Source organism: Grammomys surdaster, unplaced genomic scaffold (assembly GCF_004785775.1).
Source record: "Grammomys surdaster isolate TR1022 unplaced genomic scaffold, NIH_TR_1.0 125793, whole genome shotgun sequence".
Taxonomy (NCBI): Eukaryota; Metazoa; Chordata; class Mammalia; order Rodentia; family Muridae; genus Grammomys; species Grammomys surdaster.
Genome location: NW_021620624.1, coordinates 1,202,202 through 1,229,842, shown reverse-complemented (window position 1 = coordinate 1,229,842; position 27,641 = coordinate 1,202,202). Strand labels below are relative to the sequence as shown.

Here is a 27,641-nt window from a genome sequence, read left to right as displayed (position 1 = left end):
CTCACATCCACCCCTTCTCTCACATCCATCCCCTTCTCTCACATCCACCCCCTTCTCTCACATCCACCCCTTCTCTCACATCCATCTCCTTCTCTCAAATCCATCCTCTACTCTCACATCCACCCCCTTCTCTCACATCCATCCCTTCTCTCACATCCATCCCCTTCTCTCACATCCACCCCCTCATATCCATCCTCTCCCTCAGTCCTTTCATTTCCATTGTTAGTTTCTTTCCTTTACCAACTATTATGGTTTGAGTTTGGGATGTCCTCCCAGGCTAATGGCTTGAGTGCTTATTCTCAGGTGACAGTGATATGTTGGATGGTTGTAAAACCTTTGGGTCTCTGACCTAGCCATCAGAAATGGGTGACTGTAGGCAGGTCTTGAAGGTAATATTTGCTTTGGGTTCTGGCCCGAGTTCTCTGATCTGCCAAGATGTCAGGAAACTACATAGCACATCCCTGCCACTGGACTGAGATGTCCCAGTTCCTATGCCTTCCTGTCATGATGCATCCTTGGAAACTGGGAGCCAAAGTACCACCCATACATATACCCTAAGTTGCTTCTCAGGGTTTTCTATCACAAGAAAACTATATTAGTGTCCTTAGAAGTACTGACATTAAAAGTAAACAGAGTATCAGTGAAACTGGTTTGTGCTATATATGTACATGTTCTTTTCCTTCTTTCACTGGACTTTGTATTTGTCAAACCAGATTTTAAAAGATAAGAAAGATGCAAAGATTCGGGAGCTTGAAGCCAGAGTGAGTGATCTTGAACTGGAGAAGGTGAAGCTGGTGAACGCAGGCTCCGAGCGGCTCCGAGCAGTGAAGGACATCAGACAAGAGAGAGACCATCTGTTAAATGAGGTGAAGACTAGTAGGACTGAACTAAACAATCTCTCAGGTATGCCACCTAAGTCCCGTCTGTCCTGAATGCAGTGAGGTCCCACACACTTAACAAAGAAGAATGGCTGCTCTCACACTGCAAATGCAGATAGCCAAGCTGCTCCAGTCCTGTGATCTGCACCGCACTTCTCACACTTGTGTGTGAGGAGCTTGTGTCTTGATGCCCTTTACCAGTATTCAGTCCTCAGTTCCAAAGAGTAGGGCGAGCCTGAGGGGTTGTCTTTACAGCTTTATTTTTATGGAAATTCGAACCTCGCATCCTTTGAGCTAAATTACTTGATTAAAGGTTTAATACACTGACATGTGTAAATAGAAATTATACAAAACCACTGAGAGGAGAAATCCGTATGATGGGGACTTGAGCAGAGGCAGTGGCAGCAGGGATGGGAGAAGAGCAAAGAATTGAGACTCCTTTGGGCAGTGTGGTACTGCACACCTCTAAACGCAGCAGTGGGGAGGCAGAGGTGGTGGACCTCTGAGTTCAAGACCAGCCTGATCTACTCAGTGAGTTCCAGGATAGCCAGAGTTATATAGTGAGACCTTCTCTCAAAACAACAACAAAAATCCACACACACCTCCACATCCCCCCCCCACTGTACCCGCAAAACAAAGAATAATTTGGAAGGTTGCAGTAGTAGAATTAGTGACTGGTGCATTTGTTGTGGGTTTTTAGTTTGTGGGATTAGGAAACAATACTAGCAATAACTAAGAAGGGAGCTAGGGAAGAGGCAGCCTTGAGAGCAAAGGGTAAGGCGGAGGCAGTCAGAGGAGGCACGAGGCTGTGTGCAGCTAGACTTGTGTATGTAAGTCTGTACTGTAGCCAAGTGTGATGCACGGCAGGGAAAGTCCAGAGTCCATGCTTATGTTCAGCAGTGGGTTGAGTTGAGACCAACCTAACTACATGAGACCTTGCTTTCCCCTCAAAAATCCATACTGTTCCACTCTCCCTGGAGCCCTCTCCCATCTCTCTCTCAACTGTGTGTCCTATTATTATTATTATTGTTGTTGCTATCTTATAGCCCACTAATTTCAATTAGTGTTGCTTAAATATGCATGGATTTAGGGCCATCCACCGAAGCATGGGCACCCTCCAACACCCCTGAAAGCAAAATGAAAAACTAAGTCTTCCCCAGCAGCCATCAACTACCAAACGTTTCACAGCTGAGTGGGGGTCTTGGGAGTCTCTCCCTTCATTAATGCTGGAATATTGACTGTGTTCCGGGAATTTTGATAGTTACTAGAGATAGATAAATAAATGAAGGGTGTAACTTGGTAGTAAAATACTTGCCTGTATAGGCAAGGCCTTGGGTTCAGTATATACTAAGTACCTTAGAGTGGGAGGAAGATGAGACTCTTGGAAGTCAATTTAAAGAAATAGATTTTGGGAAGACATGTGGAAGCCTTAAAGTCATTTACCGTAGTCGTCGTGTAGATGGTCATCCAAGAAGACGATGTAAGATAAAAAGACATAAATGCAGGTGTGCTAGGACACGGCCTTAATCCCAACACTTAGGGGCAGATACATGTGCATCTCGGTGGCTTCTAGGCTAGCCTAGTCTGGAACTACATAGAAATTCCCAGGCCACCAGGGCTACATCATTAGTGAGACCCTGTCTCAAAAGCAGTCAGTCTGTCAGTTAATCAATCAGTCAATAAAAGGCTGGGAAAAACCTAAGAAGATGGAAAGTTGTGAGCTAATTACAAAGACCGGGAGGGAGAGGCCCTGGAAGAAGGTGGCTGAGGGAAGGGGTGAGGGAGGGCGGGTGAAAAGCAGTGCAGCCGATCCCTGCGCTGTGTGCACAGCTCATGCCTGGAGCGAGTGAGTTTGTTTCCAGCCTCTGAGATGCCGCTATCACTGAGTACGGACATTGTCCCCGTGTTATACAGAGGACTATGAAGTCTTAAAGAGGAACTTCCGGAACAAGAGTGAGGAGATGGAGAGCACTACAAACCGACTGAAGATGCAGCTTAAGTCGGCTCAGTCGGAACTGGAGCAAACGCGGAACACGCTCAAGACCATGGAGGGATCCGATGGCCACGGTATGCTCTGCTTCAGCCCCTCTGGTTTTAAACCCATTGCCTACTGTTCAAACACAGTCCTGGATATACTGCTCAGTGCCACTTCACAGTGCCAGGTAGTGTGAGAAGTACATACCTAGGTACGGGTGCTGGGGGCACAAATGAGTGTGTCTACTGGTTTAAGGGAGATTGATATGTGCTTTAGTCCCTAATATATCTGAAGACATATCACTTTTTCTTTCTATGGCTATTTCAGTAATTTCTAACAAATCTCCCTGTTTCCCCTTATTTTTAAGCTAGAAATACAAGCCACTGATAATTTTCATTGAACCTCATATTTTTTACATGTACAGTGTCTACATAAACTGTGGCTCGATGGCTAATTGGCAGCTCTTGACCTCTTCACTGTGATAAAAATGAGATGAGATTTGGTATTAGGACCTCTAGACTAGTCTTTATCTCACAGAGTACTTGACACCTTCTCCTCACGGCTGTATTGATCCATGCACGTGCTTGTGAGTGAAACTGCTCCTCTCAGGGCCTTCTACCATTCTGGGTATATCTGTATTAGCTGACTATACAAATTTAAGTATAGTTCCTGTATTTTATGATTTCTTTAATATGCGTTTGCATGCAAGTATGTGTGTAGAGGTCAGAGGTCGGCATCAGGTGTCTTCTTCCATTATTCTCCACTTTAGTTTTTGAGGCAATCTTTCTTGTTTGCTGACCTGGAGCTCCTGATTTTGCTTCATTGCCAGAGAGTGCATGTGAGTGCTCCGTGTCAGGCTTTGTTCTATGTCTGTGTGTGTATGTGTGTGTCTGTGTGTGTGTATGTGTGTGTCTATGTCTGTGTGTGTCTATGTCTGTGTGTGTCTATGTGTGTGTCTATGTGTGTGTGTGTGTATGTGTGTGTGTGTTGAGGTCAGAGGACAGCTTTCTGGAGTTAGCTGTCTCCTGAGCCATCTTGTTAACTTCTAATTTATAGCACAGCCTGACCCAAAGCTCCTCAACTGACTTTTAATAAAAGATAGGGTCTTCTGACTTTACATTTTTATGTAAAGACAAGCTCCCCATATTTTTTCCTTAGCTTACTACACCCTAAGGAGTCTGCGAAGTGTCTCCAGCTAAAACATTCTCATGGAGGGCTGGAGAGACAGTCTAGCAGATTAGAGCGCCTGTTCCTCTTCCAGACGACCAGGGTTGAATTCCCAGTACTCACATAGGTGGCTCACATCCGTCTATAACTCCTGTTCCAGGGGATCTCACTCCTTCTGGCCTTCACAGGCAGCATAAAGCACACGTGGTACACATATATACATGCAGGCAAAAAAGCTCATCCATATAAAATAAAATAAAATAAATCTTTTAAAAAATTAAAAATAAGGTAAAACAGTCTCATATTTCCCCCAAAACAATCATTTGTATGCTTCTGTGGCATTTTTACTACTGAGACTGTAGTGAGTCCTAGCATATGACAACTTTTGAGAATGAAATGGAATGGCTTGTGATATCTTTGGAATCTTTTAAAAGTCTGTTAATAGTAGATGTCTTAAATGATATTTAAAACATGGGTTTCTGAAAAAAATTATCTTGGTTAAACATATATGACTGTCTATGTGTTTGTTTTCTATATGTGTATAAATTTGTTCAGTGTTATTATTACCAATGAAAACATGAGACTAACAATAGTCAGTGAAATTAATTCTGATAGCAAAGAAACTACAAAACATCAGCATATATATTTTATTTAGTTGAGACTCTGTAAGTGTTTGATGCAGTTATTATATAACCCAATACTGTGAACCCTAAAGTCCTTACTTCATTATATTTTAATGGACACTTCCAGGGACCTTAGTGCAGTTCACTTGCTGTCTTGCCATAAATTTCAGTAGGCTCTGAAAATGTACAGCTTGCATCATTCTCACAGCTATGAAGGTGGCAATGGGCATGCAGAAGCAAATCACAGCCAAGAGAGGTCAAATAGATGCCCTGCAGAGCAAGGTGCAGTTTTTAGAAGAGGCCGTGACAAGTGCCAATAAGGTGAGTCTTTGTCCTGAGGAACCAGCATGGGAGCTCACTCACTTGCTCATTCGCTCCCTTGCTCACTCACTCCTTAAGACAGCATAAGGCAGAAGAAGGCATGGTGCAGGAAGTACAGTTGGGGAGAGATTTCTGATTGAGAGAATGGGGGGAAGTTTCCAAAGGAATATTGCATGAGGAATTTTTAAATTTAATTGAATTTTTAGGGTTTTTATTTTATGTATATGACCATTTTGCCTGCATATGTGTGTGCATATATGTGTATGTATAGATGTATATATACGTGTGTGTGTGTGTGTGTGTGTACCACATGCATACCATAAGTGTACAGAGACAGATGTTTCAGATGCCCTGGCACTGGAGTTGTGAGTGGTTGTGAGCCACCATGTGGATGCTGAGGACCACACCTGAGTCCTCTGCAATAACAAGTGCTCTAAACTGCTGAGTCACCTCCAAGATCCTAAAGAATAGCTAGTGTCAAGTTCAGGGGTAGTTAAAGGTCCTAGTAGTGGCAGGATTATATTTTGTTTATAAATGTAAATACCGTTCTAATGTCTTCCTTAAACTATGTTGTAAAGAATTACGTACTAAACACTTCAGGGCTTAGATGAGCAGTGAGATCTGCAGGACACAGAGAGGTAGGAGCCTGAGGACAGGGACACAGCTTAACATAGGTGGGGCTGTTCAGTGCTACAGCAGCTGGGGAGAGCTTAGTGCTATCCTGCTTGCCTGGCAAGTGCAAAGCCCTGGTTTGGTTCCCAGGTAAGAAAATGAAATGTGAATGTACATGTATGTATGGTCTTTATTTGAAAAGAAAACTGGATTTTGCTCATGAAAGTGTCCGTCATTTGTGAAGGAATGGAAGACCTAATGTGGCTCATAATCCAGCATAAAGTGGGGTAAATGATACATGCCTTTGAAGAGTATTTGTGTAGGTTTTTTGTGTATTCCTGCACAGCTCTGGCTAGTCACACAGTTTTCACAGTCATTGACTGAAAAGTGTTTGTAAGCAAACATGAAATTTATGTAATGTTCACATGTTCTTTGACATCAGTTTGAAGCAAATTTACATTTTCATTTTTATAACAGAACTGACTAACGAAAGTGCAAAAGAAATGGCATAAGTAAAAATAATCAATGTAACCAAATGAATTACTAGCTGATCACCCACAGTGAGCCCTGGGGATCCTTTAGAATGTACATATATTGTATACCCTTATTTTATATACCTACTGGGTTTCCTTTCTCTGTTCTCTCCTATCTTTTTCCTGAACATAATCCTTCCCTTTCTCCTTAATCCTTCCTTCTGGGAATGTAAAGTAGTGCTTCTCCCAGTTGATGATTAGGACTTTGTGAGTTACTGCTCTGTGTCACCCATGCCTGCCTCCACATGAGACACTCTCAGACAAAACAAGAGGACACTTGTGAAACAAACCCATCTTCATTCTACAGATGCTCCTGCCCAGTCCAGTCAGAAAAGGGAGGGAAAATACACACACACACACACACACACACACACACACACAGAGTGTATCATGACAACACTTTCTGATGTATTTGTAGCAAACATGTTGATTATGAAAAACAAATAGAAAGAAACACACTAGATCATGTGATGCCCATGTTTCATGTTAACAGTTGGCCTTTCTTTATATTCATTCCACAGTACTTTTCTAGAGGAGAAAACTAATTTGAAAAACCTTTTAATACCAAACTCATTATATCAGCTATTTTATTTCCACCACTATCCTGACATGTGACTTGAGAGCTAGAACTCTGTCTGTCTCTTTTGTTTCTATGTCATACAACCTACAGTAGACATTTGTAAAATAAATGTTCAACCATGAAGCAAAATTGAAACTCTTGAGACTGTCAAATAAATGCATCTATTTTAACTGTTATTATTTAAAGTAAATTTCAGTAAAATTTAGTATACCATTATTTAATCCTACTGCACCAATGTTCTATTTCTTTTAATTTAATTTTTTTATTTATTCACTTTACATTCCACTTACTATCCCCCCGGTCACTCCTCCCACAGACCTTCCCCCGCCCCCCCATCCCCTTTTCTGAGAAGGTGGGCCCCCTGGTATTCCCAAACCTGACACTTCAAGTCTCTTCAAGGCTAGGCACATCCTCTCCCTCTGAGGCCAGACAAGGCAGCCCAGCTAGAAGAACATATCCCATGTACAAGCAAAAGTTTTTGGGATAGCCCTCGTTCCAGTTGTTCAGGACCCACATGAAGACCAAGCTGCACATCTGCTACATATGTGCAGGGAGTCCGGCCTGTTTATGCAATTTGATTGTTGGTTCAGACTCTGAGAGCCCCAGGGATCCATATTAGTTGACTCTGTTGGTCTTCCTGTATAGTTCCTGTCCCCTTCAGGGCTGCAGTCCCTCCTCCTATTCTTCCATGAGAGTCCTCAAGCACCATCCAATGTTTGGCTGTCTCTGTCTGTATCTGTCTGAGTCAGCTGCTGGGTCGAGCCTCTCCGAGGACAACATGCTGTCTGCAATCATAACAGAGTATCATTAATAGTGTTAGGGACTGGTACTTGATCATGGGATGGGTCTCAAGTTGGGCCAGTTATTGGTTGGCCATTCCCTCAGGCTCTGCTCCATCTCCCATGCCTGCATTTCTCATAGACAGGATAAATTTTGAGATGAAAGTCTCATAGCTGGGTTGATGTCTCTTATCACTCCATTGGGATTCCTGCCTGGCTACAGGAGGTGGCCTCTTCAAGTTCCATATCCCCAATGTAGTGAGTCACAGCTAAGGTCACCCCCATTGATTCTTGGGAGTCTCTCTTATCTCAGGTCTCTGTCTCTTCCTGGAGATGCCCTTCATCTCCTCACCCCAGTCAGTTGCAGATTTCTATTCATATTCATGGCCATCTAGCCATCTCTCCTGTCCTTCCCCACACCTGATCCTAAACCCCACATTCCCCTCCCGATTCCCCTTCCAAGTTCCCTCCAACCGTCTGCCTTTTATGACTATTTTATTCCCCATTCTAAGTAAGATTCAGGCTTCCTTTCTTTGACCTTCCTCCTTGTTTAGCTTCTTTGGGTCTGTGAAGTGTAACATGGTACCTGTATTTTTACACTTATAAGTAAGTACATACCATGCATGTTTTTGGGACTGAGTTACCTCACTCAGGTTGATATTTTCAAGTTCCATCCATTTGCCTGCAAAATTCATGATGTTTTTGTTTTTAATAGCTGAGTGGTAGGTATTCCATTATGTAGATGTATCACATTTTCTTTATGCATTCTTCAGTTGAGAGACATCTACATTGTTTCAAGTATCTGGGTACTTTATTTACAAATAAAGCTGCTATGAACATAGTTGAGCAAATATCTTTGTGGGATGTTGGAGCATCTTTTGGGTATATGCCCAGGAGTCCTATAGCTGGGTCTTAAAGTAGAACTATTCCCAGTTTTCTGAGAAACCACCAAATTGATTTCCAAAGTAGTTGTACAAGTTTGACCTCCCACCATCAATGAAGACGTGTTCCCTTTGCTCCATATCTTGGCCAGCATGTGCTGTCTCTTGAGTTTTTGATCTTAGCCATTCTGATGGGTGTAAGACAGAACCTCAGAGTTGTTTTGATTTGCATTTTCCCTGTTGACTAAGGACTTTGAACATTTCTTTAAGTATTTCTTGGCCACTCAAGATTCCTCTGTTGAGAATTCTCTGTTTAGTTCTGTACCCCATTTTTAAATTGGGTTATTTGGGTTGTTGATGTCTAACTTCTTGAGTCCTTTGTAAATTTTGGATATTAGCCCTCTGTCAGATGTAGGGTTGGTGAAGATCCTTTCCCCATCTGTAGGCTGCCATTTTGTCCTATTGACAGTGTCCTTTGCCTTACAGAAGTTTTGTAGTTTTATGAGGTCCCATTTATCAATTGTTAGTCTTAGAGCCTGAGCCATTGGTGTTCAGGAAATTCTGTCCTGTACCAATTCGTTCAAAGGTATTTTCCACTTTCTCTTCTAGTAGACTTAGTGTATCTGGTTTTATGTTCAGATCTTTTATTCACTTGGACTTAAGTTTTGTGCATAGTGATAAGTATGGATCTATTTTCATTATTCTACATGCATGTCCAGTTAGTCAGCACCATTTGTTGAAGATTATTTCATTTTTCCATTTTGTGGTTTAGGCTTCTTTATCAAAAATCAAGTGTCCATAGGTATGTGGCTTTATTTTTGGGTCTTTGACTTGATTCCATTGAACAATGTGTCTCTTTCTGTACCAATACCGAGGAGTTTTAATCATTATTCCTCTAACCAAATAAGTGACAGATCTGTATGACAAGAACTTCAAGTCCCTGAAGAAAGAAATTGAAGAAGATCTCAGAAGATGGAAAGATCTCGCATGTTCATGGATAGGTAGGATTAGCATAGTGAAAATGGCCATCTTACCAAAAAGCAGTCTACAGATTCAATGCAATCCCCATCAAAATTCCAACACAAATTTTTATAGACCTTGAAAGAACAATTCTCAACTTCATATGGAAAAACAAAAAACCCAGGATAGTGAAAACAATCCTGAACAATAAAAGAACTTCAGGAGGAATCTCCATCCCTGACCTGAAGCTGTACTTCAGAGCAAAATTCTATTTTTTACAATGCACGGCTGCTTCATACTTTGTAGATGTTATTAAAGATCTGAGGACCTAAGAAGTGGTACTAGTAGAAATGAAACTGTATCAGAGTCTTTTGACAGAAGTTTTAGGCTTCAGCACTTAGCACGTTTTTTTTATCAGCAATTATTCCTGATTCTTTGTCTTCCATAATTGTAGGAGAAACACTTTTTGAAAGAAGAGAAGAGTAAGCTCAGCCAGGAGTTGAGTACCGTAGCAACAGAAAAAAACAAGATGGCTGGGGAGTTAGAAGTGCTGCGATCTCAGGAACGACGCTTGAAGGAGAAGGTTGCCAACATGGAAGTCGCTCTTGACAAGGTAGTTTATTAGCTGAGGTGATGTGGGAGTTAGCACCTGGACAACAGCTGAATAGGATAATTCTCAGTGGAAGTTCTGTACCACCAACTTGCATCATATCTTAATCTTACAGCGCAGAGGCAAGCTGTCACTTACTGAAGAGACAATTTAGGAATCTGCCATTTCATAGTTAGTCGGTCCCTCTGTGTGGCTGTCACCAAACTGCCTGGGAGGGACAGGAGAGGCTTGTTTTCAGTCTCGATTTCATGTTTTTCTCAGTACCTCATGTAAGGAAGGTTGCTGTGGAGCTCAGGTAGTGGGAAGAATGGCAGCCACACTCATGACAGATCAGGGAGCCACGCGTGAAGCCAGGGTGAAGAAAAGGCTGTCTCTCAGACTGTGCTTCTCAACCTTCCTAATGCTGGAACCATTTAATACAGCTCCTCATGTGTGGTGACCCCCAATCACAAAATTATTGTTGTTGCTACTGCATAACTGTAATTTTGCTACTGTTATGAATAACAAATGTAAATATCTGAAATTTTTGATGGTCTTAAGGTGACCCCTGTGAAAGGGTCATTCATTCAACCCCTAAAGGTTGAGAACTGCTGCTCTATGAGGCTTTTTGTCTGCTGGGCCCCACTTCCTAAAGCTTCCATGGCCTGTGGGAAACAGTTTTGACTCAAGTCATAATAGTGTACTTCCTCTGTGCAAAATAACCATTTTCTGTTGAAGTTAGGGTCTGGTTCTTCCTCCCAGTCCCATGTTCCCAGAAATAAGACTCAGACTCAAAATATATTCACAAATACTTTAGCCATATAGCTAGGTTCTTCTCTGACTAGAACCATAACAAGGTAACCCATTTATTTTAATCTACATTCTTCTACATGGTTGCTTACCTGTGCTCAGTTACCATATTTCAGCTTCCTCACATCTTCCCGGGTGGAACTCCCACTTGGCTGTATCCCAGAATTCTTTCTCTTCCCAGATTTCCCACTTTCTATTTCCTGCCTAAGCTATTAGGTCATAGGTTTTTAAATTAACAGGTGATGCATCTATTCAATGGATAGTATACAAGATATTCTCCCTACAGTTTTCAAGCTAACACAGTCATAGGAGCAGTAGATATAATATGTCCTTGCTATTCTTATTTGAGTAAACATGCCTCCATGAGTATCGAGCCTACCATTCAAAAATGATCTACACTTTAGGTGGAATACAGTCTCTTAAATGTTAATAAAATGATAGTGCCAATATCTGACACCTTGTTGGGTCTGGAAAGATTGGGTAGAAGACAGCCGAAAGGAGAAGAGCCTGGCACTATTTATCATTGTTACACAGGGATAAATCTATCTTCCTGTTACTTAGAAACCCTGAAAACCTAACGGTATCAAAGCCAATCATTAATTCCTAAGAAGCCAGACCTTTGTGGTTAGATAAAATACTCCATGATCCGACTGTGCCAGCCATGGTTTCTAAAACGTGCCATTCTGAATTCAGTTGTAGTTTTGGATTTTTGAATGTGGCCCCAGTCTTGCTCTATAGCCCAGGGTGAAATTGAACTACTGATCTTTCTGCCTTTGCCTCTTAAGTCCTAGAATTCTAGGCCTGCACGTCTGAGCCCAGATGTAAATTTTATGCTTTGATAAAGCTTTTTGCTCATTTTATCCTTAGTTCATTCATTCATACTAATCACTGAGTGTGTGCTGAGTGTACACTGGATAAGATAGGCCACATGACTAAATGTGACAGATACATGATCATAGAATACAGAGCTGAAAACTTTATTACAGGTTAATAAATTAAAAGTGCATAAAGAATGGGAGATAAACCACTTATGGTTGCTCGATTGTAGGCGTCTTTGCAGTTTGCAGAGTGTCAAGATATAATACAGCGCCAGGAACAGGAATCGGTGCGTCTAAAACTTCAGCACACTTTGGATGTAAAAGTAAGGGTGTTTTCATAATACATAGTTTAAGCAGGAACAATGCCTATGCTTGATATGCTTTGATATTTCTTTACATACATGGTGTGTGTGTGTGTGTGTGTGTGTGTGTGTGTGTGTGTGAGAGAGGGGGGGGAGAGGGAGGGAGGGAGGGAGGCAAAAAGAGAGAGAGAGAGAGAGAGAGAGAGAGAGAGAGAGAGAGAGATCATCTTTGTGTGTTTTTAAGTGACTACTGTAGAGGCGAGAGGTTCATGTTGGGTTCCTTCCTCAGTCGTTTCCTTACAGGGTCTCTCACTGGATCTGGCACTCACTGGTTAGGTCAGCTGGCCACCCAGCAAGGCCCCAGGATCCCCATCTCTCCAGCTCTCTGCACGGGGGTTACAGATGCTTGGCTCATTGCATGAGTACTAGGGTTCAAGACCTTAGGTTTGCACACAAGCCCTTACCACCTGAGCCAACTCCCAGGTCCATGCATATCTTATATTTAGTTTCCACACCATCTACTGCTAGCACTTAGGAAGTCTGTGGAGGTATTGCTACTCAGTGTGTCCACACTTGTGATTCAAGATAACATCGGAACATCACATTTTAGTCCTACTTGACAATAAGCAAGTAGAACAGTGTTCCACAAGTGCCTGCCTTGAGTACCTAAGGGGAGAGTTTTACATTTGCTGAGTGAATACAAAGACCCAAAGGATCAATGTTTAGCTTGTTTGTGGAATAATCTACATGATGAAGCATTTTTTCTTAAAAAACAATGCTTTTATACTGAAATGTGTATATTTTTCAGAAGTATAGCTTAAGTTGATCATTATTTTAAAGTTTTAATAATAGGTTTGCCTGTGAAATTAAAAAGTAATTTTGATGTCACAGTTCTTTGTAGCCATAGGTTGGCTCACATTTGCATTATTTGTAGGAACTTCAGGGCCCTGGATACACCTCGAATTCTTCAATGAAACCTCGCCTTCTCCAGCCAGCATCTGTGACTCGGTCTCATTCTAACGTCCCGTCCTCCCAGTTGACAGCCAGCTTCCTGTCTCATGTTAGTAACCAATCATGTAATCCATAAAATGAATGGGAAAAGTCACCTTCACATGTAATGTTTATAACCAGCATTTCAATGACTAGATATTAGATTTATACAATTTTTAGGAATCCAGATTAAAAAAATATTTTCTTCACTATTAGTTATTTTCTTGGAAAAGACAAAATGAAATAGTCATTGGGATTAATGATAACAAAATATTAAAGTATATTTTAATTGCATTATATGCAGAACTTTTTATATTTTCAAAAATGGATACTATAAGTTCAGGCTTTCTCTGAAGATGTACAAATTCTTTATAATCAGTAGCCAGCTCTAACTCTTAAAAAAGAAAGACTTATTCCATATATCAATTCTAGTAATCAAACTTTTACTTTTAAAAGTCCTGTCTTTAAAATGGCAACAGGATCATCAGAACCACGGCAGGTACTTTTTACATAAACGATGGGAGCTAGCCAAATGACTAGTAGTTGACATGGACCTGTGCACTGCACAAGAAACCAGCATTTATTCTGCTTTTCCATCATTTCTGTCTAGCAGCTACATTACTTTTATAAAAGAATATAATGTACAGATGTGTGTTGCTTTAATCAGCACTCTATAAAAACCAGCACACTGAAGGAGGACCCGACGAGGGACCTGAAGCAGCTTCTGCAGGAGCTGAGAAGTGTGATCAATGAGGAGCCGGCCATGCCCCTGAGCAAGACTGAGGAGGACGGGAGGAATGCGTCTCTTGGAGCATTGTAGGTGACTCTGTAAGACTGCATGCTCATGATGGCAAAGCTCCTCCCAGGAGTGTGCCACCATTAAGTTGTCCACATGCTCCTATTGGAAGGTCAAGGATTAAACACCTTTGAAGCAGTGTGAAGGTGGAGAGATGAGGCAAAAGCAAAGAGGCCAGCCCCCAAGAGCAAACGAGTGCTCATTTAGTCCAGAGTGTGACCAGCGCACGGTGTTAGTCAATGTTAATTTGTAGTAATTTATGATTCCCAAGAGATTTCACATCCATAATCTTACTTGAGTATCACACACCACCAGTTGTGAGAAGGTGGTATTGCTCATAGTTTTTGCTAGCTGCTTTAAGCTCCAGGCCAACTGTGCTACCAGCCCACCCAGGTTCCCTTGGATCTGTGGATGAAACACACACATACACACACACACACACACACACACACACACACATTTTAGCTTATTTTTCAACCTGCCTTATTGGCTCAATTGCCGGGTGCTTCTGATCTCCCATGGCTAGCGTGACCTTCCCAATACCCTTAGCTCAGCACCCTGAGTCTCTCCTCAGCTTTAGTTGCTCAGTTACCTTCTCATTCCTCAACAACCCAGAACTGCCCTCAACTTCAGTTGCATTGCTAATCTCCTGCCTAGGGAAGTGGCCTATGTCTGCCCTGCCAGAGATCTCACATGGCTGGTCACCTTTTGTCCTTCCGAAGCATGGTGAAAAAGCAGGACAGTACAAGGTGGGACAGCATGTATTTGTCCCATCTTACAGTAGAAAGAAACAAATCCCAAAGGGCTGATTTGTGTGCAACACACAGTCTATTGCGTAGCACTGGGAACCAGGAGCATTCAAGGAATAAGGTAGTAGGAAAAGCCCAGGTCTCTGGCTATTCTTTTGTTTTGTTTTGTTTTGTTTCTTTGTTTTTTGTTTTTGTTCTTTTTCTTTTTTTGGTTTTTCGAGACAGGGTTTCTCTGTGTAGCCCTGGCTGTCCTGGAACTCACTCTGTAGACCAGGCTAGCCTCAGAAATCCGCCTGCCTCTGCCTCCCGAGTGCTGGGATTAAAGGCGTGTGCCACCACTGCCCAGCGTCTCTGGCTATTCTTGACAATGGCTTATATCAAATTAATAAGTCTCATCCAAAACAGATTCAGTGAGCTCACCAGCCCCTCCCTGCCCATATCTACAGAGATCAGTGAGACTCTTAAGTACTTTTCAAGTACCTTTGCATTGTCATTTAGATAAACTTATATTAATTTAGCATGGTATGCATATTGGTGTTAATCTTATTTTTGTAATATTAATATGTTTATAAGGCAAATATGTGAAAGTAAAATTTTTTTAATATCTCTATGTAACTCATCTCCAGTTCCTTAAGATGTTCTGAAAACATATAATCTAAATGCTGACATTAGCTGAACTTATATAATTGCTAATAATAACAGTAAAGCATTAGTAATATATTGGTTATGTATCATGACACTGCATTACCTCTGGCACATAATGTCAGAAATGTTCTGTTGGCTATTCCAGCAAAGAATCCTTTGACTTGCAGGACACTTTCTTTTCTGTGAGTGTGGGAATGAGGCAGGGTCACTGTGTAGCCCTGGCTGTGCTAGAATTCACTGTGTAAACCTGGCTACTCTCAAGCTCATAGTTACCTGCCTGCCTCTGCCTCCTGAGTACTAGGATTAAAGGGTGTACTACCACATACAGCTTTTTTAAAAAACAGAGTCTTACCCCAGGCTGGCTTTGAACTCTTGATCCTCCTGCCTCAACATCCAGAGTGTTAGGATGCATGTGTAATCATGCCAAGCTGATGACTTTCATTTTTTTTGTAATAGGCTCTCTGTGCATGGATAGTGATTTGACAGATGAATAAATAGCATAGACTAACTTTCCTCTTATGAAACCAAGAGAATGTCACAAGTCTGGTCCTGAGCACTAATGATGGGGAGGGTTACCACGGCTTCCCCAGTCAGTTTCTATCACTGCTGTCCCCAGTGGCCTTGAACTTGGGAGTGCATCAAACAAATGTATTTGGTGATAATTCAGGTGAATTTTCTGTAATCCTCCAAATGGCCCTGTCACTAAAGTCTGACTTCTCCATAATGCCAAAGAAGTGCTGAAGAATACCTGTAAGAAAGCCTGTGTTGTGGGCATGCCTAGAATCCTAACACTTGTGAACAGAGGAAGGAGGATTGTTGCTAGCCTAGTTTACATGCTGAGTTCCAGGCTAGCCAGTGCTATACAGCTCCAACCTGTTAAAACAACAACAAACTAAACACCAAAAACAAACCCATGGAAGAAAGCGTTGTCTGAGCTGAAATCCAGGACTAGCTGGCTTTTGGTAGATTTGCTTGGATGCCTAAAATATAGTGATGATAGATATCTTAAAGAAAAGTTAAGCATAAGTGAATAGTTGGTTGTATCTAAAAGATGAATACAGAAATGCACATGTGTTTAACTCAGCTGAGTTCTCTCTGTCTACACAGAGATGCATGTGTATATGGTTGACTGAGTTCTATCTACACAGAGATGCATGTGTATGGTTGACTGAGTTGTCTGTCTCTGCAGAGATGACAGAGTAAGAGACTGCATCACTGAATCAAGCCTGAGATCAGAGCTCTGCCACAGGTAAGAATGTCAGACTCTTAGGCTGATCCATTGTGCAGGAATGTTTTCTATGGCCTGGAAAATTGGGAAGTCAGTTTGAATAGTTTTCATGAAACTTGATGTGCATATTGGCTTCAGAGAAGGAAAGCTGTTACATTGCTCAACTCTAAAGAGGACTTAAGGTTCTAGAAGTGAACTGAAAGCTTTTTCTTTTTTATTTTAAATCTTGCTGATTATGAGCCTCAGCACACTGCCTGAGGGAACTTAGAAGAACAAAAGTTCTCCACATCTCTGAGGTTCCAGCCTACAGTCAGGCTTTGGGACCCTGTCGAGGGTGTCAGATGGCAGTGGTAAGCTATGTAGACTAGGAGGCAGGCTGCTCACCTCGCTGCTGAGAAGCAAGAGAGAAAAGGGCTAGGGATCACGGTTCCCTTGGAAGTCAGCCACGGTGACACAAGGCCCCAACTCCTGAAGGGTCCACTGCCTTCCAGTGGTTCCAAGCTGGGGACCAAGCCTTAAGCCTTCATTTCACTTGTGGGACTTAGGAGGACATTCAGTATCCAGATAAAAGCACTGATATTTAGCTATAGACCTATTGATCTGGTATGCCATACCAAAGGACTTTCTCTACATTTACATGTATTTACTGTGTCCTTTGTAACTTTGAAAGGTGGTTCAGAAGGAAGTTACAACAGCATCAATGTAAGATTGTAAGACTTGTACTAAAGATGATCCTATATTCATCGACTGAATAGCTGAATTCTAAATGAAATCATTTAAAGATGAAGAAAACTTACAACATTCTATAAAACTCTAAAAAGGACAATTCCTGAGAACAATGCGAGCAAAAGAAAAAAGAAAAAAAAGTCTAATAGTTCATTATTCAGAGAGGACACAAAACTCATTGCTTTAAAAATCCTGTCTCATCACTGCCTGTTACAATGAACACTGATCTCCCAGTATGGCATTAAAAACTCTGAGTTCTAGCCACTAGCCTGTGCTGGCTAGTTTAAGTCAAACTAATACAAGCTGGAGTTGCTTGAGAAAAGGAAACTACAGTTGAGAAATGCCTCCGTAAAACTGGCCTGTAGGCCAGCCCAGGAGGTATTATCATGATGAGTGATGGCCGTGGGAGACTGAGCCCACAGGCAGTGGCACCATTTCTAGGCAAGCGGTCCTGAGTTGTTTAAGAAAGCAGGCTGAGCAAGCCATAAGGAGCAAGCCATTAAGCAGGATTTCTCTATGGCTTCTGCTTCAGTTCCTGTCTCTAGGTAGACAGATTTCTACCTTGACTTCCTGCCCCGACTTTCTTCAGTGATGAACTGTGATGTGAAAGTATTAGCTAAATAAACCCTTTCCTTCACATTGCTTTTGGTCGTGGTGTTCCATCACAGCAACGATCACCCTAAATCACACCCTATGCTGATGTGCTGTGCTCTAATCTAACTAGATAGTTCCACCATCACCACCCCTTTTTTTATAATCTTGAGGTAGGATTTTATATATAGCCAGGAATGGTGATCTTGAATAACTCCTGATTCTCCTGCCTCCACTGCCTGATTGCTAGGATTACAGCCAACCATGCTGCCCGTTTACATGGTGTTAGTAATCAAACCCAGAGCTTTATACATGACAGGCAAGCATTATACTAAGCTATCTTTAGTCCCCAAGTGCCAAGTGCATTCTAGTCTCTCCATCTGGGCTCCAGGGATTACATTCATGTTGTCAGACTTGGCAGCGAGCCTTTTATGGAAAGACATTTCACAGCTGTCTTCCTTCTGACTTAGGATTCTCTCCCAGAAGAGCCAGAGCTTCAACATCACTCTTTTCAGTCTGTATTTGCCCAAAATCAGCACTCAAATGAAAATGTGTTTTATCATAAAGCTAACACTTGATGACCTATCTAGCTAGCAATATAAAAATAAATTGTCCTTGGGGTGTAGCTTGTTCTTACACACAGCCCTGGGTTCAATTCCCAGCACCCTCCTCCAGTAAAGAATAAACTATTTCTCTTACAAATTTTTATTATTTCAATAAGAAAATACAACCTATCTTTTTTGTGGTTTTGTTTCATTTTGTTTTCAAGACAAGGTCTCACTATGTTGCCCTGGCTGACATACAACTCACTATGTAGGCCAAGCTGGCCTGGAACACCCAGAGATTGGCTTGCCTCTGCCTTCTGAGTGCTGGGATTAAGCTCCTGGCTGCTGTGCCCAGCTTTATAACATTGTCTTTTTAATTCCTGCTCTTCTCTTGCCAACAGAAGCAACAACTCCTTGAGGGAGTCCACGGAAGGCAGCAAATCCAGTGAGACTCTGAGCAGGTGAGGAATGATTTCACTGCCTGCCCCTGCTTATAAAATGTTCTTTTTGTTCAGTTCTCTGACTTCAAGCCCATGAACTCTGTAATGTACCAAATGTGCTGTCCTAGGCCTTGGAACATGTAAGCAGACAGATTTCAGTCCAGACCCTTCAGTTGCATAAAACTATAATGTGTATCTATAAATAACTTACAGAAAATCCTTACTTTAATCTTTTTTTCATGACCCATAAAAATATAAACCATCTTTATATCTTTTTTAAGAGTATGCAAATGTTTTTCTGGGACTCCTAACAGTGGGAGTGGGGTGTCTCTGACTTGTTCACCTGCTCTTGGGGCCCTTTTTCTCCTACTGAGTTGCCTCACCTAGCCCTGATATTAGGGCTTATTATGCCACATTCATTTTATATCCCTGGGAGACCTGCTCTTTTCTGAAGGGAAATGGAGGAGGAGTGGATCTAGGGGAGAGGGGAGGTAGGGAGTGGAAACTAGGAGAGGTGGAGAGGTGGTTGGGATGTATTGTATGAGAAAAGAATAGAAAAAGAATATGAAAATGATTACATACTCAGAACTACTTAAATTTTATTTATTGTACTGGCTAGTTTTGTTAACTTGACACAAGCTAGAGTCGTCAGAGAGGAGGGAGCCTCAACTGAGAAAATGACTCCATAAGATCTGGCTATAGTCAAGCCTGTGGGGCATTTCTTAATTACTGATTGATGGGAAAGGGCCCAGCCTATTGTGGTGGTGTCAACTCTGGGCAGGTGGTCCTGGGTTCTATAAGAAAGCATGCTGAGCAAGCCAGGGGAAGCAAGCCAGTAAGCCTCTGCATTAGCTCCTACTCCAGGTCTCTGCCTTGTGTGAGTTCCTGTCCTGACTTCCTTTGGTGATGAGCTGTGGTGTAGAAGGATAAGCTGAATAAAGCCTTTCCTCCCCAAGTTGCTTTGGTCATGGTGTTCATGGCAGCAATAGTTACTCTGGCTAAGTTATGAATGAGCTTATTCATACCTGTGTCCTCAGCAGTTGCACACAATGCCTACCAAAAAACCATTCAGTAAATACTTTTTAGTGACTGAATCAAGGCAGAGTATCTTAAATACTCTGTTTCTTGATCACCATACAATAAATTGAATCTGTCTAACTCTGCCTTTGTTTTCATGTAAGCAGAAATGATGTATTGATTTTCTTCTTTCTTGGATATATAGTACTACACTGTACCTTTGAATAATAATTAATTATAATTCCACCCCTCCTGTTTTCTAGTTACTTTAGAGTTATCTCATTTTGTTTATCTAAAGTATGTGGTAGCTATTATCTTCCTCTTTTTAGGCTAGAAATTAAGAAAATCAGATTGTGTAAGAAACTTGCCAAGGACATTCAGTTTGTAATCTCTGAAGGCCACTTTGAACATGAGCCTTAATGGCTTCAAAGCACAAGTTTGTAGCCACTACTGTGTACTGCCTCTGGGGACTTACACTGAGCTATCTGGGAAGAAGCCAATCACAAGCATAGGGCAGAGTTACTTCCCCCAAGGTAACAAAAGCTCCACTGTAGAGTTTCTTTGTGATTAGAAAAAGCTGTTTCGGCCGGCCGGGCAGTGGTGGCGCACGCCTTTAATCCCAGCACTTGGGAGGCAGAGGCAGGCGAATTTCTGAGTTTGAGGCCAGCCTGGTCTACAGAGTGAGCTCCAGGACAGCCCGGGCTATACAGAGAAACCCTGTCTCGAAAAACCAAAAAAAAGAAAAAAAAAAAAGAAAAAGCTGTTTCTTTCAATAATGAAATTGTCAACACTTACTTTGTTAAAAAAACATCACTGAAAAGATTATTTTACAATTGAATGACTAGCATAGCCAAAGCCACCTGGATTCTCACATCTGCATTTGCATAAGATGTATTGTGATAATCAACTGTCTGTAGAGCTTCCCAGAGACTCCACTGTATGCGTTTCAGAGACCGAGACTTTTTCCTTTAAAAATCTTGACATTTATAGTATGTGTGTGACTGTGTGCGCATGCATGTACCAGAGCACATGTGTGGAAGTCAGAGAAGCAGCCTGTAGGAGCCAGTTCTCTCCCTGCACTGTGTGATGAGAGACTGACCTCAGAGCATCAAGGCTAGTACAGCACTTTTCCCTGATGAGCCGTCTGGGAAGCCGGCATACCAGTTTTCTTGCTGTAGTCCCGTTCTTACCAATCTTTACCTCTCTTGTTCTCTAGCAACTCAAAATTACGACATCAGTCATGTCTTTAACTTGTACCGTGTGCAATGATGGCTATGAATAAAGCACTGAACAGCAACGAAGCAACGCTAGTAACATCCCTGTGTCCCAGCAACAGTTGTCAGCTCAGTCACCCAGAGCACTCAGACTGTAGGTCTCAGAACTGAGCCTGGCCAGGCCTGTTTCCACCCACGGATCTGACTGTATCTTAGAGTTTTGTAACCTTGTATTATTAATGCTGAGTTCTTGTTAACTCTCTTTGGTTTCTTCCGTTTCCTTTCTGGTCACTTGTTTGTCATGTAGTGCTGGCTGGCCTGGAACGCAGCTCCCCCTGCCTTAGCTTCCCAAAGGCAGGGGTTAGTATGTACTACCACACCCAGCTGCTTTCCTCATGTTTAAATGAGTGATTAAAAATAGCAACTTATAGAATATATGGAAAAATGATTTGTACTTATAATTTTTAATATACAAAAAAAATAAAATTTCTAACCAAGATTCCATTAATATGATTTTAGTGAACGAGCTGGGAGTGCATACGTATAATCCTAGCACTCAGCAGGTATAGGCAGGAAGGTCAAAAGTTCAAGGTCATCTTCAGCTACATAGGGAGCTGTAGAGCAGCCTACACTATAGACCCTGTCTCAAAGCAGGGGAAAAATCATTCTTGAGTACTGAATACAAGACTATAATGTATTTTGGCTTTCCCACTACAGGTGTTTGAGAACCTTTACAACTTACAGTTACAATTGGGCATCTTGAGTTTATATTTCAAGCCATCACATTTGCCTGCATTGGCTTCCATTGGTCCATATATGTTAGTACTGTGCTTCAGAAAAGAATGTTTGCGTTGGCATTTACATTAGCTTCTCTAACTCTTATGCCTGAAAGAAACAACAGAAAGGAGAAAAAGATTTTACTTGGGCTTACGGTGGTTCAGGATGTGCTTGAACAGAACTCAGAACAGGAGTACGAGGCAGAGAAAAGCTGTTTATCTTATGGAAACGAGGAAAATAGAATGTGGGGAGAATACTAGAGGGGCTCCTCAAAGACAAGTGTCCAGTGGCTTAGCTCCCATGACTAGGCTCCTCCCCTTTCTCCTCCTTCAACATCATTCATGGAGAGCCTCCACAATCCAACCATCTCCAGAAACACCAGAGATGCCCTGCCCTAGCTGAATGCCTGGATAATCTCCTATGTGTTTCTCAGTCCAGTGAAATTGGCAAAGTTAACCTGCGTACTGTTCTTCCGTTTCCAGAGAGCCAGTTGCATTGCATCCAGGAGACCTGGAAGATCCTTCTAGCTGCTTCACGTTCACGTCTACAGGTGCGTTTTCAGTAGAATCGGTAGAGGTACCTCACTTCCAAGGGAAGAAAGCTGGAGTCACACAGCGGTGTTTAAGCCCCCACTAACTCTCACTTCCTACAGCTCCCATTCAGTTATCCCCACCTTGAACTATTCATTGAACCTGCTAGGCTGTCTGCCTGTTAGGGCTCTCGCACCTACAGTGCCAACACTGTAGATTGGGCATCATGAAGACCAGGCTGGCCTCAGAGTTCAACTTGCCTCCCAAGCTCTCAGATTAAAGGTGTGTGCCACCACACCTGGCTTAGGACAGGTTATCTGTATTTTCCTGTTTAATTATTCACTTTGGTATGCTGACATCTTGGTTCTTTGCATTCTAACTAGTATAATTGCTACTTAATGCTTTTAATGTATGTCTTAGGGTGGTAAATTTTCTCAGTTCCTGAGACTGTGTATTTCATCCTCATTTTGAGGGACTGAGTATAGAATTCCAGGTTAGGATTTTTTCACCACTCTATTAATGTGGGTAATTTCCCCCATTTAGGGTTTCTGCTGTATCTACTAAGAAGTCAGCTGTGAATTTAATGGATGCCTGTTTAAATGTAGTATGCCTTTCCCCTCTTGTCCAGTAGCTGTGATATTTCATATCTCCATTTTCTTTCTATGAGTAGGACACATCTGGTGTTCAAAGTCATGTGGTTTGAATCAGTGGAAGTTTCCGCTCCATTGCCTGGTCTCCCTCTGTACCAGTAATCTACTACTTGCATTGTTTTCTCTTGGTTTTCTACCATGTCATCCTTTCTCCTTACACACTTGGTTAGTGTTTATTATATGATACCGGGTTCAGACTTAGATCAAGATTACCATCTTCTGTACAAAATTCATTTTTTTTTATTTTTGTAGACAGCTAAGTGATTTGACAGTCCTAAATCAGTTTGATGAAATTGGCAGTGGATCTGACTTGAAGTGAGACCTCTGGATATCAGAGTTCTGCACATTCTTATTCCTAAGCCAGGGTTCTCCAGAGGAACAAAACCATAAGGTGCTTATATAAGTATAGAATAACATACGTGCTCAGAGGCTGGGGAGTCCTACAAAGGCCATCTGCAAGTTACTAGCAGGGAAGAACAGTTGCTTAGCCTAAGAATCTTGAAGTTTCAGCAAGAGGAGCAATGATTCCACCCCAGTGTGAGGCTGAGGCTGGGAGGCTTGCTAGAGAGTCACCTGTTGAGTCTACACTCAAGGGTGAAAATGCTGGGCCCTGATGTTTCCAGGTGATGGCAATATCAAAACCAAACTCACCCATGAAGAGTTAAGCTAGTACCCATGGATGAGCTTCTGTACCACTTTTTGTTCCAACTGGACTTAGCCCGTTGACAGTGCTACCCACGTATAAGGTGGGTCTTCAATCAGTTTGTTGATGTAAATGCCACTTGTCTCCAGAAACTCCCTCACAAACAACCCAGAAGTGTACTCTACCAGTTTTCTAGATATTTCTCAATCTAGTTAACTCAATCAAGTTAACTAAGATTGACCCATCACATAAGGTACAACCGTTTTTAGGACATAACTGTTTAAAGTTCTAACCTGAAACCGTAGGTATTTTCCTCCTATCTCTGTCATTGGGGGTATAGTACACTGTTCTTAACTAATTCTTTTTACCTCTGTTCTTATACAATTTTAGCAAGTCCATCTGTGAAAATTTCAGCTTCTCGTTCATTCAATTCTTCTCCTAAGAAGTCTCCGGTGCACTCCCTCCTGACTAGCTCAGCCGAGGAGTCAGTAGGTTCCACACCACAGTATCGGTCTACAAAGCCCATTCATTCACCCAGCTCTGCAAAAGGTAAGAGGGATCTGGTATTGCTGATGGGGTTGGTTGATTTCTTAATCCAGGAAGTTGTGGATTCTGCACACTCCTCCCATATACAGCCTGCAGTTGGTGCTGTAAGTAATGTGGTGTTTAACTTAGACAGCTGTTGCATATACATACACACTCATGCCTTAGTGGAATCAAAGCTTAGATATTATATAGAAATACATTTTTACTCTTGTGTGACATGAACAGTGAACCTTTTTCTTGTTTTTTGTTGCTGTTATTTGTTGGTTTTATAATTTTATAATACCTTGTGTCTAAGTGCTGAGACTTTCCACTCTTGCTTAGTTAAAATAGGATTTTCCTTTAGCCAACATCTTTGTAAGTGTAAATGTCTGTTATACAAACTTGTTAAAAATTTCATCAAATTCTTAAAGTTGTTTTTGTAAAAGAAATAAAAAACAATTTGATTTGTACTATAAGTGTCTTAAAATATGTGAGTTACATATCAATTGAATTGTACCTGAAATCTCTCTTATTCTATACAGCAGTGACCAAAACCAGCCCATCACTTTGTGAATCATCCCTATTGATAAGAAATAAGCCACACAAGGTGTTGTGTCATAGTCAAAACATCTTAGTTTTTTGATATTCTATGCCATACATATTTCTAGATCCTAAAGTATAAAATCAGAACCTAATCACAGTTTAGTACATTTTATTATCTACTGTTATATGCATTATATTCTGTATATTTTGTTTCTAAGCTCTTTGGGTCACCATTGAGCACACAGAAAAAGGAGGTCTCCAGAGTCCACGGCCTATTCTCCATAGTAAACCCCAGGCTATCCCTGGCTACATAGTGATGCCCAACCCATGACAGCATAATGTTACCCTGTCTGTGGCTACATAATAATGCCCTGTGTCAAAGAAAGCAAGCAAAGCACAGCAGGTGTAAGAATCTGCTACTTGACCTGTCAAGAGTGATCGCTGGGGGGGGGACAGTGCCTGTAACACTGCACAGTGATCCGACATTTCCCCCATTTTCGTGTCCTCACCAAGCGTCATGATATATATTATTTTTGTTCAAAGATTCCTAAGATATTGTCGCTCGTCCTCTTGAACTGAAAAACATTTAGACAATTATCTTTAATACTATATTTACAATGAAAAGGTTCTTTGGAATAAAAAGTAAGTCGATAAAAATCTAGTTGGGGGCTGTGATCCATTTGCTAGCCTAGTGTTTTCACACACTTAGTACAGGCAGCTTTCGTGCCTCTGAGCCCTCATCAGTTGCTGCCACTTTATCATAGGGTCACTGTGCTGTGTCAGCATGCATCCAGCCTTTTCCACCACATAGACCACCCACACTCAGGTGACAGTCACACACTGAGAAGCCCCCAGTTAGACACTACTCAGGTTTGATGTCTAGCTGACCCTTACAGGATATCGCTGACTTCTTCTCATGAGTTTGTTTAATACTATGTAGTTCAGTAATAGTAAATCAAATTTATTTAAAACAAAACCAGATAAGCTGATATTGCACTATTTAAGTGGGAAACCTTTTCATTTTAAATTAATGTTTTAAATTTTTCATAAGAAAACTTGTTTAACATGTAATTTGAGGATTTATAAAAGAAATATTAAATAGACTTTTAATATCACATCTAAGCAATTTTCTAATAGATTCACAGTCTCCGTCACTAGAAACAACAGGAAAAACATGCCGAAAGCTGCAGAACAGACTGGAGAGTTTGCAAACCCTGGTAGAAGATTTACAGCTGAAGAACCAAGGTACAGTATACACAGCTGTCTCCAGGGCTGGGGAATTAGCTCAGTGATAGAGCGCTTGCTAACAAACCCCTGGTTCAATCCCCAGCAATGGGGAAACTCACAGAAAGACACACACATGCATGCACACACAAGAAATATTTTTCTAACAACAGACATTTGTACAATAAATGTTAGCATGTTACTAATACTCAGCCTCTATCCATTAACAACTCGCTCACGTGCAGCCCCTGAACTCACTGTTGCTCTTGTCTTCATGCGGCCTTCACAGCAGCATGGGAGTGTGGGTCCTGACGACACGTAGTGAATAGTACTGAGGCTTGATCCTTGCAGTTTCTAATGCTAAAGCCCACATTCTTTAACACACCAAGGTTACATCACATTGCTGTTAAAAGAAAATCTCAAGTAAATTGTGTTAACCCAGCCTGCTCTGAGCAGTAAGAAAACATTTTGCACTGCCCATATTATTGTGAGTCTTTTAAAAAAAGAACATAGATTGGGTTAGGTCCCACTTACACCAACACTTACTGAGTTCATCCTGCCTATGCCATCCCAGAGGCATCTGTTTGGAAGACATACGGCATCTGTTTAATCGGAACAGTGCCTTGGGCCAGATGTAATGCCTGGCAAGATGGTGCTTAAAGTTCTGAACAAATTTTTTTGGAGGTTTTTGGGCAGAATTTATCAAAATTTAAACTACAGGCCTATAGGTAGAACTTGATGTTAAGCGATTGCTGAACATGGACAAGAGTGTGGGCTGAGTCCCCGGCACAAGCAGAGACAAAGGCACACATGCATTTCCACTTGTGTGCATGCGCACAGGAACACAGAGAAATCCCCCAAACTACTTGTTGTCGTAGTTTGTCCCCAGAGATGGAAGGACAGGAGGCTTCCCTCTGGTACCTTCTTGAGGTGCTTGATTTATGCCTCTGTTGTCTAGTCCTGCTTCTTGGAGGCTGTTGGATTTGTTACAAAAGTTCGATGAGTTGAAGTCTATGCACGCCAGGGTCAGAGTGGGTCTGTTCTGCAGGCTAACAACTTATCCTGGAAGATGAGTGTGGAGGGGTTTAAAACCTGAGTTGATTTTACAATCTAACTTTGTTTTATTGATATTTCAGCAATGTCTTCAATGATCAGAAATCAAGAAAAGAGGATTCAGAAAGTGAAAGACCAGGAAAAAATGTTACTAAAATGATGCATTGCTTGCCTGCTCTCTACAGAGAGCCTGATGATTAATTGTGGTGTTACTTATAATTAGTGCCCTGGGAACTTTTTTCTTTTTATGTGAAATTTAATAAAAGATACCCTTTCCTGTACATTCTATTTTGAAATAAACTTTTTGAATGCTCTCACAGTAAAACTTGGAACATTACCAGCTAGATTTGAGAGTCATATTTATAATGTATTAATTTATGCTAATTCTAGCATGTTGGTATAATTGTTTTAAATTATTTTACTGGTTCTGAGATAGTAGAGTCATTTTTTCCCTACCTTAACAAAATCTGAGTTTCAAGAGTGGGGGAACGTGTTCAGATGGTGTAAAGGGGTGCAGAGCCAAGAACAGAAGGACAAACTCCAGCATGCTGGACCTTTTGGTGAACTTTTTGGTGAACTTGAGAACACAGTCTTTGTTCTGTCAATATCAGTAATCAACAAAACTTTGGTGCCCCCAGTCAAAACTTGGAAACCTCTTCTCTTGCATAAAACTAAGAAAGAAAATACTTTGTTACTCTTTAACAAATGAGTAGATAACTTTAACATTGAATTAATACAAATATACTGAGGCAAGGACAGACCTACAAGAGTTTCACTTGTGCCAAGACATTAGAGACAATGCGGCAGGGGTTAATGCCCCCAAGTACACAGTTGTCATGGAGACACAGCTGCTTAGCTGGAGGCCATATTGCAGCCCTAAGCCCCTCACCTCTAGGGATGGTCACCTGGCCAGTCCCCACAGTGGAA

At 41.5% G+C, this 27,641-nt stretch overlaps 1 protein-coding gene across 1 annotated transcript in view; it reads left to right on the top strand.

Moving 5' to 3' along the window:
* Ccdc158 (coiled-coil domain containing 158) overlaps positions 1-27,051 on the top strand; it is a 79,599-nt gene extending 52,548 nt beyond the window's left edge. The window contains exons 12-24 of the mRNA XM_028789175.1: positions 714-903; positions 2,793-2,945; positions 4,852-4,964; positions 9,764-9,922; positions 11,757-11,849; positions 12,763-12,888; positions 13,486-13,634; positions 16,198-16,257; positions 18,500-18,559; positions 22,029-22,096; positions 23,760-23,918; positions 25,575-25,682; positions 26,798-27,051. Coding sequence (XP_028645008.1) covers positions 714-903; positions 2,793-2,945; positions 4,852-4,964; positions 9,764-9,922; positions 11,757-11,849; positions 12,763-12,888; positions 13,486-13,634; positions 16,198-16,257; positions 18,500-18,559; positions 22,029-22,096; positions 23,760-23,918; positions 25,575-25,682; positions 26,798-26,874 — 1,515 coding nt within the window. The 3' untranslated portion in view covers positions 26,875-27,051. The remainder of the gene's footprint in view (positions 1-713; positions 904-2,792; positions 2,946-4,851; positions 4,965-9,763; positions 9,923-11,756; positions 11,850-12,762; positions 12,889-13,485; positions 13,635-16,197; positions 16,258-18,499; positions 18,560-22,028; positions 22,097-23,759; positions 23,919-25,574; positions 25,683-26,797) is intronic.
* The last annotated feature ends 590 nt before the right edge of the window (positions 27,052-27,641 follow it).